General features: G+C 40.8%; 1 protein-coding gene across 6 annotated transcripts in view; it reads left to right on the forward strand.

Annotated features, from left to right (window-relative positions):
• The window catches only part of PPP2R2B (protein phosphatase 2 regulatory subunit Bbeta), a 435,701-nt gene that overhangs the window by 329,390 nt on the left and 89,937 nt on the right, over positions 1-16,374 (forward strand). For all 6 annotated transcript variants that reach the window (XM_070517246.1, XM_070517250.1, XM_070517249.1 and 3 more), the window contains 3 exons: positions 4,493-4,590; positions 7,465-7,630; positions 13,340-13,452. In XM_070517246.1, the coding sequence (XP_070373347.1) occupies positions 4,493-4,590; positions 7,465-7,630; positions 13,340-13,452 (377 nt within the window). The remainder of the gene's footprint in view (positions 1-4,492; positions 4,591-7,464; positions 7,631-13,339; positions 13,453-16,374) is intronic.

Consider the following 16,374-nt stretch of genomic DNA (forward strand, 5'->3'; position numbering starts at 1 on the left):
AGAGAAAACCTTATCTGAGAAAATGGATGCTGACTTTGGACTGTGAACCAGAATGCAAGGAGTCCGCAGTTTTATGTAGATGGAAGGAGTCATTTTAATTCCCACTGGGAAGCCTGAGAATCTCCTGTCTGTTTAATGATCCACAAAGTCATTGCTGGTGGAGCTGGAAGCCCTTGTGCAGTGATGACACAGGACACGTGTGCTGCCTCCCCGCTGGGGGACACATTGCCAGTTCATCTCAGCACTTCCACTGGAAGTGACCTCCAAAATCCTTCTCAGTACAAACTTTCTGGCAAGTACCACCATTCTACCATTGTCATCGCTCTGAAACCTATTTCCTATCCTTGCTGATGTCCTTGTCCTTAGCTGAAGAAACAGAAAACTGTGCCTAGATCCAACCTGATCATCGGGAGAAAGCCAAGGATTGAGTGGGCAGAACTAGTCAGCTGCTCCAAGTAGGGTAAATGACTTTATAGTATTATCTACAATATGTTTCTTAGGCGAAAGAGAAAACATTTAATAGGCTTATTTCAGTCGCTAAGATGGATGCTGAGAGTCCAGCGCCACTGACCTGGTCGGTAAGATCTTGTCCCATCAGAGGGTTTGGATTTAGGTCCTCTCTAAGTCTAAACTGAGCCCTCATTTTATCCAGACAGTTACGCTCCTGTTTGAATTGTACACAGCCTGATAATTACACTCAGCCCAGTGTGCTGGCATTGCATAGACTCCAGCCTAGCATGGTGCTGTGGGAGATGAGGGCGTGAACTAGGGGATCCCTCCATTTCTTGAGCCTCACAGTCACATGAATATAATTGCCAAGTCAAGTTCTATTATGCAGGTAAATGGAGACTTTGTGTATGAAATTACTAGTCTGGTACCTTTGTTGAAGGCTGAGATTGGTTTTAAAAACGAAAAACTCAGTCTTTGCAGTGGCTGTTGAACTAGAAATGGGGTTACCAGGCCACCATCTTGTGGAAATTAAATTGGCACAAACAGATGTGGAGCAGAGCAAACGTCATGCCTCCCAAGCTTTCCTTAAAAAGTTACATTAACTAGATTTGACCTCTATAACTGTTTTTGGCTTCTTTTTTTTATTTTAGTCAAAAATGTGCACTTTGCCCACATCTCTAAAGAACAGAGGGAAAATGTTTAAGTTGATAGCTTTTTGCATAACAGCGTGAATTGGCCAGGCATTGAATAAAATGAGTTGTCATTTTAAGGCGACAGTCATGTTGAACTTGATGAACTGATTTCTGTTGACCGTGATTTCAGATGAAGTTATCTCTAAGTTTGCTGGTTTATTGTTACTGCCAGATCCTGTTCTATATTCAACAAGAGTTATTTTGTCTTGAGCAGCGCGGTTTCCTAGTTTCACCTGCTCTACCAAAAGCATGTTGTAAACACAAGAGTACTTGTATCAGAACTTTCAGCATCTTGCTATTGGAATGTGGGGTGATTCATGAGTTTCGCATCAATTATTAAACAGTCATAGATGAAGATTTGCAGAGATGGATGGGGCGGTAAAGTATTGTGGCTACACCTACTGGCTTAGTAATGATAAATGAGTCAGGAAACATGAAAATTCAAAACAGGTATTAATGTGAGCTGCAATGCATGTGCTCTGAAGGGCCGTAGACAGTAGCTACATACAAACAACCTAATATACAGACCAGCTGGCTGGCAGGATTAAAATAATCGTAAGGTCTTGGCAGGAGGACTGAGGAATTTGAGAATCCTGCCATGCCCATCACCCTTTCTCTTACAAGATTCTTAAGGGAGACGTAGCACAAATAATGATAACCTTTGGAAAACAAAGGGGACATTTTTATTAGCTGGGATGATATTTGATATCCCATAATGCAGAGTTCTGATAATATTGGCTTGGATCACGTGGCTTAGTCTTGAGCTTGAATCCTACCTTGTTTGACCTGTGTGGATCTTAAAGGGCGAAGGAAGACGTTTACACAGAGAGTTGGGCAAAAAAGACAGTGTGAATGTCATCCCTGGGGGAGTGAGTTTTGTTTCCCTTGGAGTAACATTTTCTTGGAAACTGACCCAGAGGCTGCCCTTGGAAAAAACTACTTAACTCTTCCTCCTGATACTCAACTTCACCAAAAGGAAGGCCCATCTTTTGGTTCTCGATGCACGCACCCAGGAGCCCACCTAGAACCTACGGTCTGTGTTAACATCGCTGCCGAGTGGAAGGGTGTAAACTGCCCTTAACCAGAATCTTAGCCCTAAAGACATGAGCATGGAGCTGTTAACGCCCAGGCCTGGCCTACCCACCACCCACTCATTGCTCCCACTCCTCTTTCTCTCTGGAAGGCATTTGTGTCTTGAGCAGTTTGAGAGCTTTGACTCGTTCCTTAGTACCTGACGGAAGCCTGAAAGTGAAAAGAAACAGCCACATCTGCTTTAGGTTCTACTCAAGTCAGGAAGCTTCATGAATGACCGTATTGCTAAGCACTCATTGAAAAGCCAGAAGCAGTAGCTGATGTTAGAAGTGTATCCTAGCACTCGAGTGCTTTCAACCAGGGCCTCCCGAGGCAACAGCCAACATTAAACAGTCTTCTACTCTCCTCTGTGCGTGAGAGTGCTTTGCTAAGATGCACCAACTATAACAAAGGAAACTGGTCAAATAATTCACCTGAGGTGGCTGGCTTCCCAGCCTTGCTGGGCTTTCTTACTCTTCAATGGGCCCTTGCTATAGAAATGGGCCTTCTAAACTTACATCAGGAACTGAGTAACCACATAGCTTATTCTGTGTTTCCTAAAGGTAGTATCCACTTGGAGGGGTCTTCTTGAGTGAATGCATGAGATTTCCATTGAGATCATCACTAAGGAATGGGGTGGCCTTTCCTGAAGGAAGCCTCTACAGACCAGAAGTCAGAAATGGGTGACCCACAAACTGTATTCAGCCCGTAGACAAGATTATATTTTTTACATATCATGGCATTGAAAAAAATATATAAAACTGAAGAGATTTTGCATAAAAATCTGGATTGCCAGCTTCTTTTAAAAACATCACAATATCTGGCAACACATAGAGTATTTCATGGCCAGAGTTGCCTTAAGCTGAGCAGCCAGTTATCCCTTAAGAGGAGACACAAGCTTTCTTCTTCACCTTGTGGCCCTGTAGGGTTTTAATTTGCTACCCTTGGAGTCAGTTATCTAAGAGGCCAAAACAAGAAATCGTGAACTATACTTTCGCATTTGCATAACTTGAAAGTGACTATGGCTTATGCCTTATTCTTTTTCCCTCTGCACAAAGAGTGACCATTAGAAGCATTTTCATATATGGAAAAGGACAGTTATATGTAAAGTAGAGAATTTGCCACTACTTACCTGAATAAATCAGGCATACAAAGACAACCCTGAAATAATGATATTAAAGTGAGATTTGAGGTTTGAATTATTCAGGGGTAATTGCCTTAGTTTTCCACCTCACTGTTTCCCTTTTGCTTTCACCCCATGGACATAATCTTTAGAATGTTCCTCTGTCAAAGGCCATAGTCATAATTCCCTTGCCTAGTTTTTTTTTTTTTCTTTTTTTTTTAACTCATTTGCACTCTTGGTAGCAATTGTTGGAGCCCTGCGGGGGAATAATTGCAGAGGAATTAACCTCTGACATTTTTCTAAAAATAGCCCTAATAAATCCAATCATAGGTAATTTACCTGTCCTTGTTCCTCCGGGGGTAACCAGAGTTGAAGAAAGACTTGGCAGGCTGGCATTCCTTCAGCAATTATCTGTGATCTGAGTTCCTGGTGTCTGTGTATTTTCTCCATTTAGAAATACAGAGTACAAATTGCCCTCTCCCCTCTGACCTCTTGACCCTGTTTTCTCAGCACCCTTCTCCTGGGGTTGGAATAAAGCCGTGCTCTTCCGGAAGGGTCTCTTGGGCTCACCAGAAAACAGGGAGCATGGGTCAAGCTGGAGCATTTGTGGGGTCCTTCCTTGGATTTCCAACTCACAGAGTTTTCCTGATGAATTCTCTGTGTTCCATCCCTTCATCTTTGGTGTCTGAGTTTCAAGCATCCCCACCCTGCTTCATCACAGTCCTCAGCCCTCCTTTGAATAGCCGCCACTGAAACCTGTTTAGAGAAGTTTCTCAGTGTAGAAGAAAGGGGAATGCAAAAGGTTGTGAGTGGGTAAAGAGTCTGTGGTGGGTAGAAATTATCAAAGAAGACTGCCATTTCCCTGAGCCATAAAGAAATTCGTTTTCTCCTGCCCCAAATGAAAGGATCTGAATGTGCTTTTTCCTTTTCTTCTCCCCAGATGTTTCAAGAGCCCACAGTGCAGTGTGGGCATCTAGGAAATTTACTTCCCGAGTGCCACTACTAGGGGCACTTAAAATACAGAATAAAATCCTTGTAAATTCCACTGCAGAGACGAAGCCCTAAGCCCTTAAATGCACAGAAAAGTGTGTCTATTATCTATCATTTCAAAGTAAGTGTGCAGTTACTTAAATTGCCTTTGTCTTCTTCTTTTCAGCTGACATTATCTCTACGGTAGAATTCAACCACACGGGAGAATTACTAGCGACAGGGGACAAGGGGGGTCGGGTTGTAATATTTCAACGAGAGCAGGAGGTAAGTGGCAGTGAATGCAAAATGCCCATTTTCTTCTCTTTTTCAGGGAGGCCTCCTACTGTTCCTTAATCCTCATGTGTCACCCTTAACCTTGCTGCTTCTCTAGCAAACTAAAAACTGCCAAAAAGTCGTTAACATCAACGGTTCCAACTTCTGGCTCATAAAAACACCTGAAAATAGAGCCTTTTCTGTGCATGGCCTTATCTTTCCAAACCTGGGCATTGCACATTCAAAATGACTTCACTTCGCGTCTGACCTGCAAAATTCCATGGGTGCTCGTGGAGCATAACTCCTCCTTTTGGAGTGGGGTTCATCCTCCAGCTATTGAAATTAAGTCTCCCCTGATTTCAAGTGCTGTTATGGTATATGTAGGATAAAAAAAAAATAGCTCTTTGCCAATAGATCTGAAAAGGATAACTTGGGTCAGTAGAAAAGAAAATGATAGTTCACCCTGCTGAAGGCAGTGAAACCCCACAAAATGACATCTGAGCAATGCGTATCGCACACACTTTTCTATAGGTGACCTGCAGGTCCCTGGAGCTGAATACTGTGTGCATTCTGAGCAGGACTTCTAACTTCCAGTGAATCTCAAAAAGCCCATTGCTTCCTGAGACTTGGGTTCCACTAGGAATTGTTTCTCTATTTCATATAAATTGAGTTTTTTGGTGTCTGCTTCAGTTTTGTCAGAATGGAATTATGGCCCAGTTTGATTTCCCTGGCCTCCCTGGCGTGGTCCTGGAGCTTCCAGCAGGCCAGTCTGTGTTCTAGGAACTCTCCCATCTGCTCCCGCCTGCCTCTGAGATGCACCCGGCACAGCGTGGCAGGAGGCCCATGCAGAGGGAGGTTGCACAAGAGACTTCCCTGGCAATTTCAAGCCTGCTTTGTGCCTCACAGCCATTTGTGTTACACCTCCCCTCAAAAAAGGAAAGCCTCATTTAGAGGTGATATATTTGGTAATTGCACATTATTTGCAATTAATTTCTATAAGGGCATCATAATCCCTCGAGGTTCTGTATAAATTCAAGTGTTCAGCATTAAATCAGGCACTCAGCCTATTGCGTTGGCCCTGGAAACATGAAAATGTGGTTGGCAAGTAGGAACTACTGGCTCTTCGTGACCTGGAATTTTTCCTGCTTTTCCAGAGCTGCCTGGTGCTAATTGGTCTGGCACATAGTACACACACTTGACAGTCTGATTTGGATGGCAGCAAATCAACCTTCTGATAAATTTACTGTTAAGGTGGGCTGGCGCTCTCTGCCACGAGCACGCTAGTAGCAAGTATGTTGTCAACATTTAAAGTCCTTTGAAAGCTGATCTTCAAACCTTCTTCAATTTTTTAAAAAATCCAATTAGGTTCATAGTGATGATAAAGAGGAACCAGAGGAGCTATTTAGCATAAATTACCCAAGGCAGCATGTTGCCAGTAATATTCCGCTCCACGTTTTCCATTAGCTATTTCTAGGTTTCACCTATTTTAATTTACTGAAATATTTAGGAAGCCTGACTCATTAGTAGGATGAAGGGGGACACATTTTCCAAAGGAGGGTGGTTTTGTTCAATAAAAAATAAATGTCCAGGATAATAATATGCAGTTAAGTGTTTAGCTTCATGACGAGGTTTGGGGTTGAAATGAAAACTAAGCTTAAGAAGCAAAGCCATATGACAGCATCTCAGTCCGGCCTGCTTCCCACTTCTGTGGATGAATTCTCAAGAGGCACAATGCTTGAGTTTGCTCCTAGGAGCCTCAGTGCCCTCACAGATATATTTAACCCCTGGGTGTCAGCACCATCATCCATTGGAAAGTTGAGATTTTGGTTTCGATGTTCAATATCCACCCAGAAATATAAATTTTTTAATTGACCCTTTTATTAAGAGTCATGCTTTTATGACAAATGTTTAATAAGCCCTAGATTTGAATTTTTGAATACAGTTTGCAAAGCCTGAATCTCGAAGCTCTTGGTAATCAAGTCCTAGAATAAAACCGCCCTTCGCTCTTTTCTCTTCTTCTCTTTCTCTCTTTCCTCCTCTCCACCTTTCTTCTCTCTCTTGCCCCCTTCTGTAGACCCTCTCCTTTATGTTTCATTCTCTCATCATTTATTTGGTTCCTGCCATTTGTGCTTTGCGTAATCGGAACTAGGGGAAAGCCAGAGGTAAAGTCTCATGTTCTCCCAACGATGCGGATGTCGGCTCTGTGCTCCCGTGTATTTTGTTACTCATGTTGGAAGAAAAGGGGGAGGGAGAGATCTGATGCCCAGATCTGCTACTTAGAAGCTGTGTGACCTTGGGGAAGTCATTTTAATACCTCCAAGCCTCTTTTATCCATTTCCATTTCTCAAATTCTGTGAGGACCTGATCAGATTTTAAAAGACCAATGAAAAGTGCAGATGCTACAACTTTGTACTCTTTGTAAGGGATTGATATATGTATATGTGGACGTCAGCATGGGATGGGTTGACTCCAAAGGGTATCCGAGATGTCCATTAGGGTACAGAAAGAAACTATTAGAACTTCTATTTATATTGATTTTTTAAATTTATATTGATTTTAAAGTCATGTCCTATTTTAACTTCTATTTCTAGGTATATGTTAAGATGTACACCATATATTAGTGTGGAAGTTCGTGTGTATAATTTATAAATAACTATATGTATATTGGAGGTACTAATATTTACCAACGCAGTTACAGGATCAGATGGTTTAGAGGCCACTGAGCTAAAGTAGACCTTGTGGCTGTCATAGTCCTTCCCTCATCCTACTCTGACACGGCCTGCCCATCCTACCCCTAATGACTCTGCTCAAAAAAAATAGCAATTGGTGACTTTGCACTTGGCTTATGTGATGTAATCTTTTGTGCATTTTTTCTCCTTCCTACAGAGTAAAAATCAGGTTCATCGTAGGGGTGAATACAATGTTTACAGCACATTCCAGAGCCATGAACCCGAGTTCGATTACCTGAAGAGTTTAGAAATAGAAGAAAAAATCAATAAAATAAGATGGCTCCCTCAGCAGAATGCAGCCTACTTCCTTCTGTCTACTAATGGTATGTGGAGGTGACTTTTCCTGTTTGCTGTTTTCAGAAATATAGTCAGCCAAACTATATATTTAAATCTGTCTTGGACTCAGTTTTCCTTTTTACCTTGCTGGCTATTGAAAAAATTAGGAACAATATTTTCAAGATGCCTAGCAGAGTGCCTGGCACCAAGTAGGCCCTCAGTAAATAAGAATTATTCTTTTTAAAAATAACAAAATTTATGACTGAATTATATGAGACCCTTTATCTGCAGTTTTTGACTAATGCCAATTATTTCCAGGTGTTTTTGGAATGTGACTTCCTGTCTTCAGATTCACTGAATGTTATTCTGGGGAACACATTCCAGGGAACTCAACATGCCGTCCCTGTGGGTTTGGCATACTGAAGAGAAGTTATTAATCCCTGAATGTATTTGGGGGTTTGTAAAGCAGATGTCTGTGTCTCTCTGACAATCAAGTTCTCAGCTAGCAGCCCAGGTCAAGAAGAGACGGGCATTCTACCAAGGAACTGATCAGAAATGGTTTCTTTCTCTTTCTGCCTCCTTACTCTTCTCACACCACTTGTTGGTTTGGGGGAGTTGATCTAAATAGGTCAGAGAGGGAGGATGTTGGAGTTTGAATAGAGAGCCAAATTCCATGTTAATTCTATAAGCCTTTATTCAGTGGAATTATCTACCTTACAGGTTCTTAATATCCTTGCTGAAAGAAGCCATCTCTGCTCAAAACAATTCAGAATAAAATCATCTGCTAAAGAGTGCTAATTGAATAGCATAACAATTAAGAGGATTAGTGTATAAAAATTAAAACCCTCTCCCAAGCAAAAAAGCTGAATGATGATTCATTTCATCCTCTATGTGAGTCCGTGAAGAGTATACATTTAAATATAAATCAAGAAGCCAGGGATTTGCTTTTGCCTATCCCCAGCATTTGAAAAGAAAGGATCATGTCCATAAGTCAAGTGAAAAAAATGTGGACTATGTATACAATGTGATCAAATGTATATTAATATTTTTAAAGACTGGAAAGAAACACACTCAAAGGTGTATCATGATTAATCTTTGAATGTGCATTATGAGTTAGTTGTAAATGTGTTCCTTTTAGTATTTTTATTTTCTAAGTTCTTACAATGAGTTTTATTTTAATCTTATGAAAAAAGGGGGCAAAGTTTTTAATGCACGTGAACCCAAAATCCCCCAAATGTAAAGCCAGTGTACAAATCTAAAAACTGACAATTCTGAAAAAGCCAGTTTAGGGTTATTCAAGCATAGCTTGTCACAACCTGACCAGATCTCCACTCATCTGTTTTTCCAGATTCCAAGTCATTTAATTCTTTCTCATAATTGTATTTACTGTTCTGTTTACTTTTTCCAACCCTGATTTCTTGAAAGCCAGACCACATGAATTTGTTTCAGTTTCTCTTAGTTTTGCTGTTTAAGTTTCACTCAAAGGTTCTTCAGATTCAACATGACTTAGAAGAAAAGAGACTTCTGATGATTTTGATTTAATTACTTCAGGCAGAGAAAAAGTGTCTGATTATCTTCTATAGCTAGCTTACTTTATATTATGAAATTTAGTCTATTGATTATTACAATAAAATTCAAAGACTTATTAACTGCTTTGTGGGGGGGTGGGATGGGAAAGAAATCAGTGAAATGCAATGAAGATTAATTATATAGCATAATGTTCTGTTAATTGAGTTTTTAAATAGTTTTTTGATTAACAAGGATATTATCTTCCCATTTGGGATGCTATTTCATATGCCAACAGCATCTCAAAATGACTCTGATGAGAAAAATTCCCATGTTCTTATGTGATTTTCTTTTTTATACTAATATTGAGGTTGAGAATTCCCCTTAAGCTAAATAGGTTAACATGCAAAAATTAATGGAAGACAATTGGAATTACTGTACAAAAGAGCAAATGAAGATAGATGATAAGATTGTGTTTAAAAGCTGCCACAAGTAATGATAAACTACTCAGAGGAAGAAAGAAAAAATCATTACTCATAGTAACAGCCACATGTTCCTCAGACTTTTTATCCACAAAGCTTCAAGAGATGGAGTCAAGAAAAATTGTGTGATAATAAAGTCAGGAATGACTCCAGGCAACCCAACCATGGGGAATTGGATTGAATTCACCATCAATTATCTTTTTTAAAAAAATTGTGCTTATCTCATTATAGTTGGGTGCAGTTTTTACATTCTGCTAAAATAGATTTCCAAACTTTATGATTTTTAATGAAAAATAAAACCAACATTCAGTTGTGAATTGGGACCTTGAAATTATTTCCGGTATGAGAACACATTGCTTTACCTAGCTTCCTACTTCTGTCTTAATCCCTATGATAAGAGGGGAAGTTATACTTAATCTGTTTTTCATGCTATGAAAGCAATATGTGTTCATTATTAAAAAATTAGAAAATTCAGAAAAACAAAATGAAGATAATAAAAGTGAGAACCACTATTAGTCTTTTATAGAAAAAAACAAAGAGGCATGGATAAATCTGTTTGTTTCTTAACAAAAATGTGATATATTCTATTATCTGTTTTACAACCAGATTTCTTATTTAATAGTAATAACACTTAATGAGGAATATCTTCCTAATTGTTAAATATTCTTCTAAAATACCCTAATGTTTTCGATGACTGCATATCGTTCCCTTATATGATTCTTCTATTGTTTACTAATAAATCTCCCATTATTAGACCTTTAACTATTAACAAATTCTCACCATTATAAATTATATATTTATAGGAATAGATATTGGTATGGATAGATACGATTAAGAAAAAAGCATATTATAAGCTATGTGTAGCATATTATGTCTATTAAAAATAGTTATATAATTGTACACACAAATATAATGAAAGGCTGTACACAATTTTCATAATAGTTATCTCTGATGGGATTGAGAGAGATTTTAACTTTTTACTTTATGTTCATTTTTATTTCCTGCAATTACATGTACCAGTTGTGTAAGAAAAAGAAGGAAATAAAATGAGAAAACACAAAATCTACATATGCACTATTATTATAGGTTCATACCCCTCCCCAAAAATTGCATAGAAAAAATACAAGGATCTATGCAAAATGTTAACAATGATTGTCCCTGACTGGGGAGATTATAGGTGATTTTTATTTTTCATGTTTTATCTATGATTCTCTATTTCTCTATATAGCAATTTATCATTCATAATAAGAAAAATGTAAGAGGAGAATTGTTTTACAGATGGGATGGGATATTTTGCAAAGCCAAGCAATAGAAAATATTTGGTGTTAAAATTCACCGATTTGGGTTCCTCTAAGCCACAGTAGCTGATCTACTCTGATTTCTGTTCAGTAGCTAATCAAGTGACTGTATAAATATGGCCCATGTTTCATTTTCTCACCCAAAAAAGCAGTTCATTATGCAGCAGGATATCCAGAAAGGATAGGACCAGACGAGTGTTAGTGTATAGATAGAAAGTTCTAAATTCAACCCAGCATCTGGAAAAGGCTTCCTCGCCTTCTGTCCTAGTACAAGCCTGGGAGAGTGCACAAATCTCACACTTAGCAGTCTTGCCAGGCGTGCCAGTAGACACGACCAGCCCGAGTGATCCCCAGATATTCGGAAACAGGGACACATTTGTTAAAGTAGCCAAATTGTTGCTAGAAGCCCACTTCACAATGTGGTGCATTTCAGACCTCTGAGGACGAGGCATTTGGTGAGGAGAGATGGAGGAGTGAGCCAAGGGGGCAAAAGAGAAAGGGAGTCCTAATAAGACAGGGTAGAGGGGCAGCTTTTCTCCTGACAGACTACAGAGAGGAGAAATAGGATGTGCTGACATCATCGTGGGATGAAGCTAACGCTGTCAGAACAACATGCTATTATTGCAGAATGGTAGTCCAATTTGCTAATTCTAATAACAGCTGCCATTTGTGAGCCATTATTAGAAGCCCGACACTGGGTTAAACGTTCTACGCGTAGTGTTCACTCATCTTCATTCATCTTCATAAGAGCCCCATGAGGAAGACACTGTTTTCCCCAATTTACAAACAAAGAAACTGAGGCCTAGAGAAATTAAGTCACCTTATTTGTAAGGTTAAAATATTTGAGGCATACTTATACTACAAAATGATTGATTGTTTATCTGAAATTCAGGTTCAACTGGACATTCTGTGCTGTTTTTCCTGCTAAATCTGGTGCTCTCATTTATTCGTTACTTGGTAAATACTAGTTAGGCGCCTACTGCATGGAACTCCCAGTGTTTGTCCACGTGGCCTTCAAATGACGTGAAATTTATGCACTGGAGGTGGAGTGGGGATGGGGCTGAAAGTTGTCTGGTTCCAAAGTCTACCTTGTGCAGGCACGGAGGAGGATACAAAGAAGGCAGGGGAGCCTCCACCTTCCAGAAGAGAAGTTAAAAAGAGGACAAATAATGCAGAATCTGAGAAGGAAGACCCACAAAGGCATGCGGTCCATGGACATGATCTGTTTGGCCAGAACATGTTTCCTTAAAAAATGGAGTCAAAAGCCTGCAGGTGGGGCATGGCCTCCCCAGCTCCCCAAGCCCTGAGCCCCGTTCACCCCTTCCCCGGGCCTGTTGGAGCCCTGTAGACATTGGAGTTCTCACCCTTTTTTAATGTTCTAGAGAATGACAGGTGTCAGCAAGTGGTACAAAGTGCTGGGACAGTACAAAGGCAAGAAAGGTGGTTTCCAGCCGGGGACTCCCAGGTGACTGCAAGAAGAAAGGAGCATTTTGATGAATCTCCTTACCCTTTTATTTCCCTGCATATTGCTAGCAATTTGCACCGTGTAGATGAGATTCATTCATTCATCCAGCTAGTATTCATTGAACATCTACTATGTCCCAGGCATTGTTGTAGGTGCTGGAGGTGTAGTGATGAACAAGACAGGCAGAATCCCTGCCTCCAATGATTTGACATTCTGGTGAGGGAGACATATTAAGTTGTCGGTAGTAAAAAGTACTATGAGGAGCAAAAAGGCAGGAGGAGGGCGATCGAGAATGGTGAGGACAACATTTCTATGTGTATTGGTTAGGAAAAGCCCCTCTAAGGTTGGGACATAAACAGAGAGAGCAAAGTGAAGGAACAAATCTTGTGAAAAACAGGGGCAAAGGGCTTTCCAGGCAGAAGGCACAAGTGCAAAAGCCCTGAGGCAGGAGTGGGATTACCGTGTACAAGGAACTATAAGGAACACATGTGGCAGGATCACAAGGAGTGGCAGGGAGTGGGGCAGACAGAGGAAGTAGGGGATGCAGGTCATGGTAAGGACAGTGTTTAGTGAGGTGGGACATTAAAATGGGGATAATAATATTACCTACTTCTCAGGGTTATTGCAAATATTAAATAAATTCTCCATGCAAAGTGCTAACATAGTTACATAATTAATTCCATATTTGTGGCTACTCTTATTATTCAATATTCAATAAATATTTTTCTTAAGTGAATCAAATTAATCTATAAGCTATAGATTTAACAGCACATTGTCAGCGAAGCTATTTGTCTGGGCACAATATATGTTTTTGTTTTGAAACACAAGCTCTGCCTTCAAATCACATGAGATTTATGCACTGAAGACCTCAGCCTGAGCCAACTTCTGTAGCGATTCCTTCCATCATTATCTCCACCTCTCCCTGCTTCCCCCATACCCCCTAAAAAACTCCTTTACAAGCTTTCTTTCACTGCAATTTCGATTTCCTCTGGTTGCCTTCCACAGATAAAACTGTGAAGTTGTGGAAAGTCAGCGAGCGCGATAAGAGGCCAGAAGGCTACAATCTGAAAGATGAGGAAGGCCGGCTCCGGGATCCTGCCACCATCACAACCTTGCGGGTGAGCCTGGCGGCTGCTTTGGCCACCATCTTTCAGCTCCTTGCTCACCAGGGTCAGTGGAAGGGCTTCTAAGTTTGGCCACGTGCTGGCTGCTGCTGTAGGTTGCAATGGTAATGTGCGAGTGAGAGAGATCAAGCAGAGACCCAACCTTCCTGAGTCTCTGGTGGCAAGCAAGGAGCAGGACAGGCGCTAAGCTCTGATGACTACAAATCCACCCACTTCCTTTTGTCTCCGGGTGCTTGCCCACATGGCCACTGCCATACATTACTATGTTCTTAGCCTCTGTTTGCGTTATCTAAAATATCTTGAGCATCTTCTGTACAGAAGGTACAGGGAATGGGACTACCTAGAGGGAAAGTTGGAGTCATGTGATTCAGAACACGAACTTCTGAATCTAACAGGCCTGGGTTTAAATTCTTGTACTTAACCAGAATCTCACACAGTCACTTTTTGAACTTTAGTCATGCAAGTTATTTTTAGTTTCTCCAACTGCAAAACAATGAGCCTTATACTTCCGCCTGTGGTCTTAGGAGGATAAAATGCAATGAGGATGAGAAGCCCTTGCTCTGTGGCTGGTACTCAATAAATGACCTCTACTATTAGTCTGAGAATCTTCCTTCCTGCCCTCTAGAAATGCAGAGTCTGGTAAGGAAGCAGGATTTGTAGGATGAATATGCAAGTGATTCTGCCACTAAATAGAGTAATATAAATACAATGAGAATCAGAGAGTTGCAGTTTGATCAAAGGAGGGAGAAATTATATTTGGTTCTGGGAAACCAGGAAAGGTCTCATAGGGAAATGATGTTAAAAATGGATTTCTAAAAGTGGACTTTTAAAGGAAGGCTCTCTAGATATAGGTTAAAGTGGTTCAGGACTGAGTGATGAGTTTGGTTGTAGATGTGTTCAAGGTAAGTAGTGAAGCAGGCTCATGCTAGGACCAGCCCTAGCCCCAAGGGACTTTCAAAACTGTGTAAAATATGTGCTTTCAGACACCAGCTGCTCTACTGAAGACCAAATATTGAGAAGGGAGACAAAAGTACATGGGGGGAAAAGAGGTTGTCTCCCTAGGTTTAGAAGCTGCTATGGGAATTGAATGACTAGTGTGTGCCCCATTAGCTCACTTGTTTATGTGTTCATTCATTCATTCATTTATTCATTTGTTCATCTGCTTATTCAGCGGATGCTTTTTGAGCATGGACTCTTTGCTGACCACAGTCCCAGGCTGTTGCATGTTTATCTGGTACTAATGGGTACCTGGTACTAATGGGTACCTGGTCTTCTGTTGCGCTCCATCTGAGCCAACAAGCATTGGCTGCTCTGTTATCTTTCGCCGGCTGTGCCTTCAACCTGGAGAACTGCCCCACAAGTCTACCTTATCAGACTGGGTTGATGCTCCAAATGCTCAGAGGTTTTAGCGACCAGAGGATAGAGCAGTGAGGAGTATGAACATTGAGTCCGTCTTTCCTGGCTTAGAATTCTGGCTCCATTGCTTTCTGGCTGGTGACCTTGCACATATTACTTGAACTCCCTATGCCTCCAGTGTCGCCTCTTCATAACCGGGATGATAGTCACTGCTTCCCAGGATTGTTGAGGGGATTCAGTATGATATTGTGTGAGATAAAGAGCTTAGCCTGTCGTGTCTCACTCACAGAAAGCACTCAGTAATGTTAATTCTCTGCTGTTGGTTTAGTATTCCTATCATCATCATCATCATCATCATTTTCATGGCTGTTATTACCTCCTACTGATAGTAGGACTATGTGTATGAGAAAATTCATATTTTTCTTTTCACATATTTTTTATACTGTTGTATTCATGCTACACACTATTCACTGATATCAACTAAGTGCCAAGCACTGTGTTGGTGATACAAAAAGGAATAAGAGCAATTCTGTGGGGAAAACAAGTGGATTAGATGCCACTGGGGAAGTTATAACATGACCTTCTGCCCAGATGTTACTTTGCCCTTGTTTGCTATGTGGATGGAATTTCTCAGCTGCCATGTGTAGTCCCCACTATGAATTCCTGTTGTCCATGGCATCCAGTGGGGTTCCATATTCTGTGTTTAGCCCCTTGGAGAAGGCCATCCCCATGAAGAAGAGGAGAGAAGGCCTATCTGTAAGTTTCCACTAGAGCAGAGATTGTCTCCAGGTAAGACAGTGATGTTATGAAGCCGACTCACATATCAAACATGGAAGAGGGCCCTGAGGTGTGGCTGGGAGTTAGAAAATCCCATTTCTGGTTCTTACTTTCTTATTAACCATCTGTGTGACCCTGGGCCAGTGATCACAGTTCTTCTCTTCAAGCTTGGTTTCTAAGCTGCTGAGCACAGGACTGGACACAGTCAGTGGTTCTGCACCTGTGGGTGCTAGTTACAAATGCAGATTCCCAGGCCCCAGCCCAGTGATTCTCTTTAGCAAGTTTGGTGGTCTAGAGGAATCTGCATTTTTAATATGAGCTCCTGGTTGTTGAGACAAAGAGGTCTGTGGTCACTGGACTCCATCATCTCTAAGGATCCTCTGAGCTATTTTTTTTATAAGCCTCTATTACTTTTCAGTCGTTTTGATGGTTATTGTACCAACTTGGGAGACACGTTTGCTATAATACTGTAAATACTCGTATCTGATTTCACCTTGTCTACTTTCCTAGGCTTTCAAATATTGTGCATTTCAGTGTAAACATCCACACTTCAGCTTTCTTTCAATGCAAACAGTGAAAAGGCCAGCCTCCTTTCCTTTTTGATCCCTGTAGAAGAAGAAAAAACCAGGCAACCCTGAAGACTGTAGATTCAGAACAATGACTCCAAACAGAGAATGAGCCGACATGATATTAATCAGACTGTAATTTACTAACATGCTCTGCTCTTGAAATTTGCACTGCCAGCAGTTGGGGCTTTTTTTCTTCTCTGTACTATGATTACCT

This window comes from Equus asinus, chromosome 9 (assembly GCF_041296235.1).
Source record: "Equus asinus isolate D_3611 breed Donkey chromosome 9, EquAss-T2T_v2, whole genome shotgun sequence".
Lineage (NCBI taxonomy): Eukaryota > Metazoa > Chordata > Mammalia > Perissodactyla > Equidae > Equus > Equus asinus.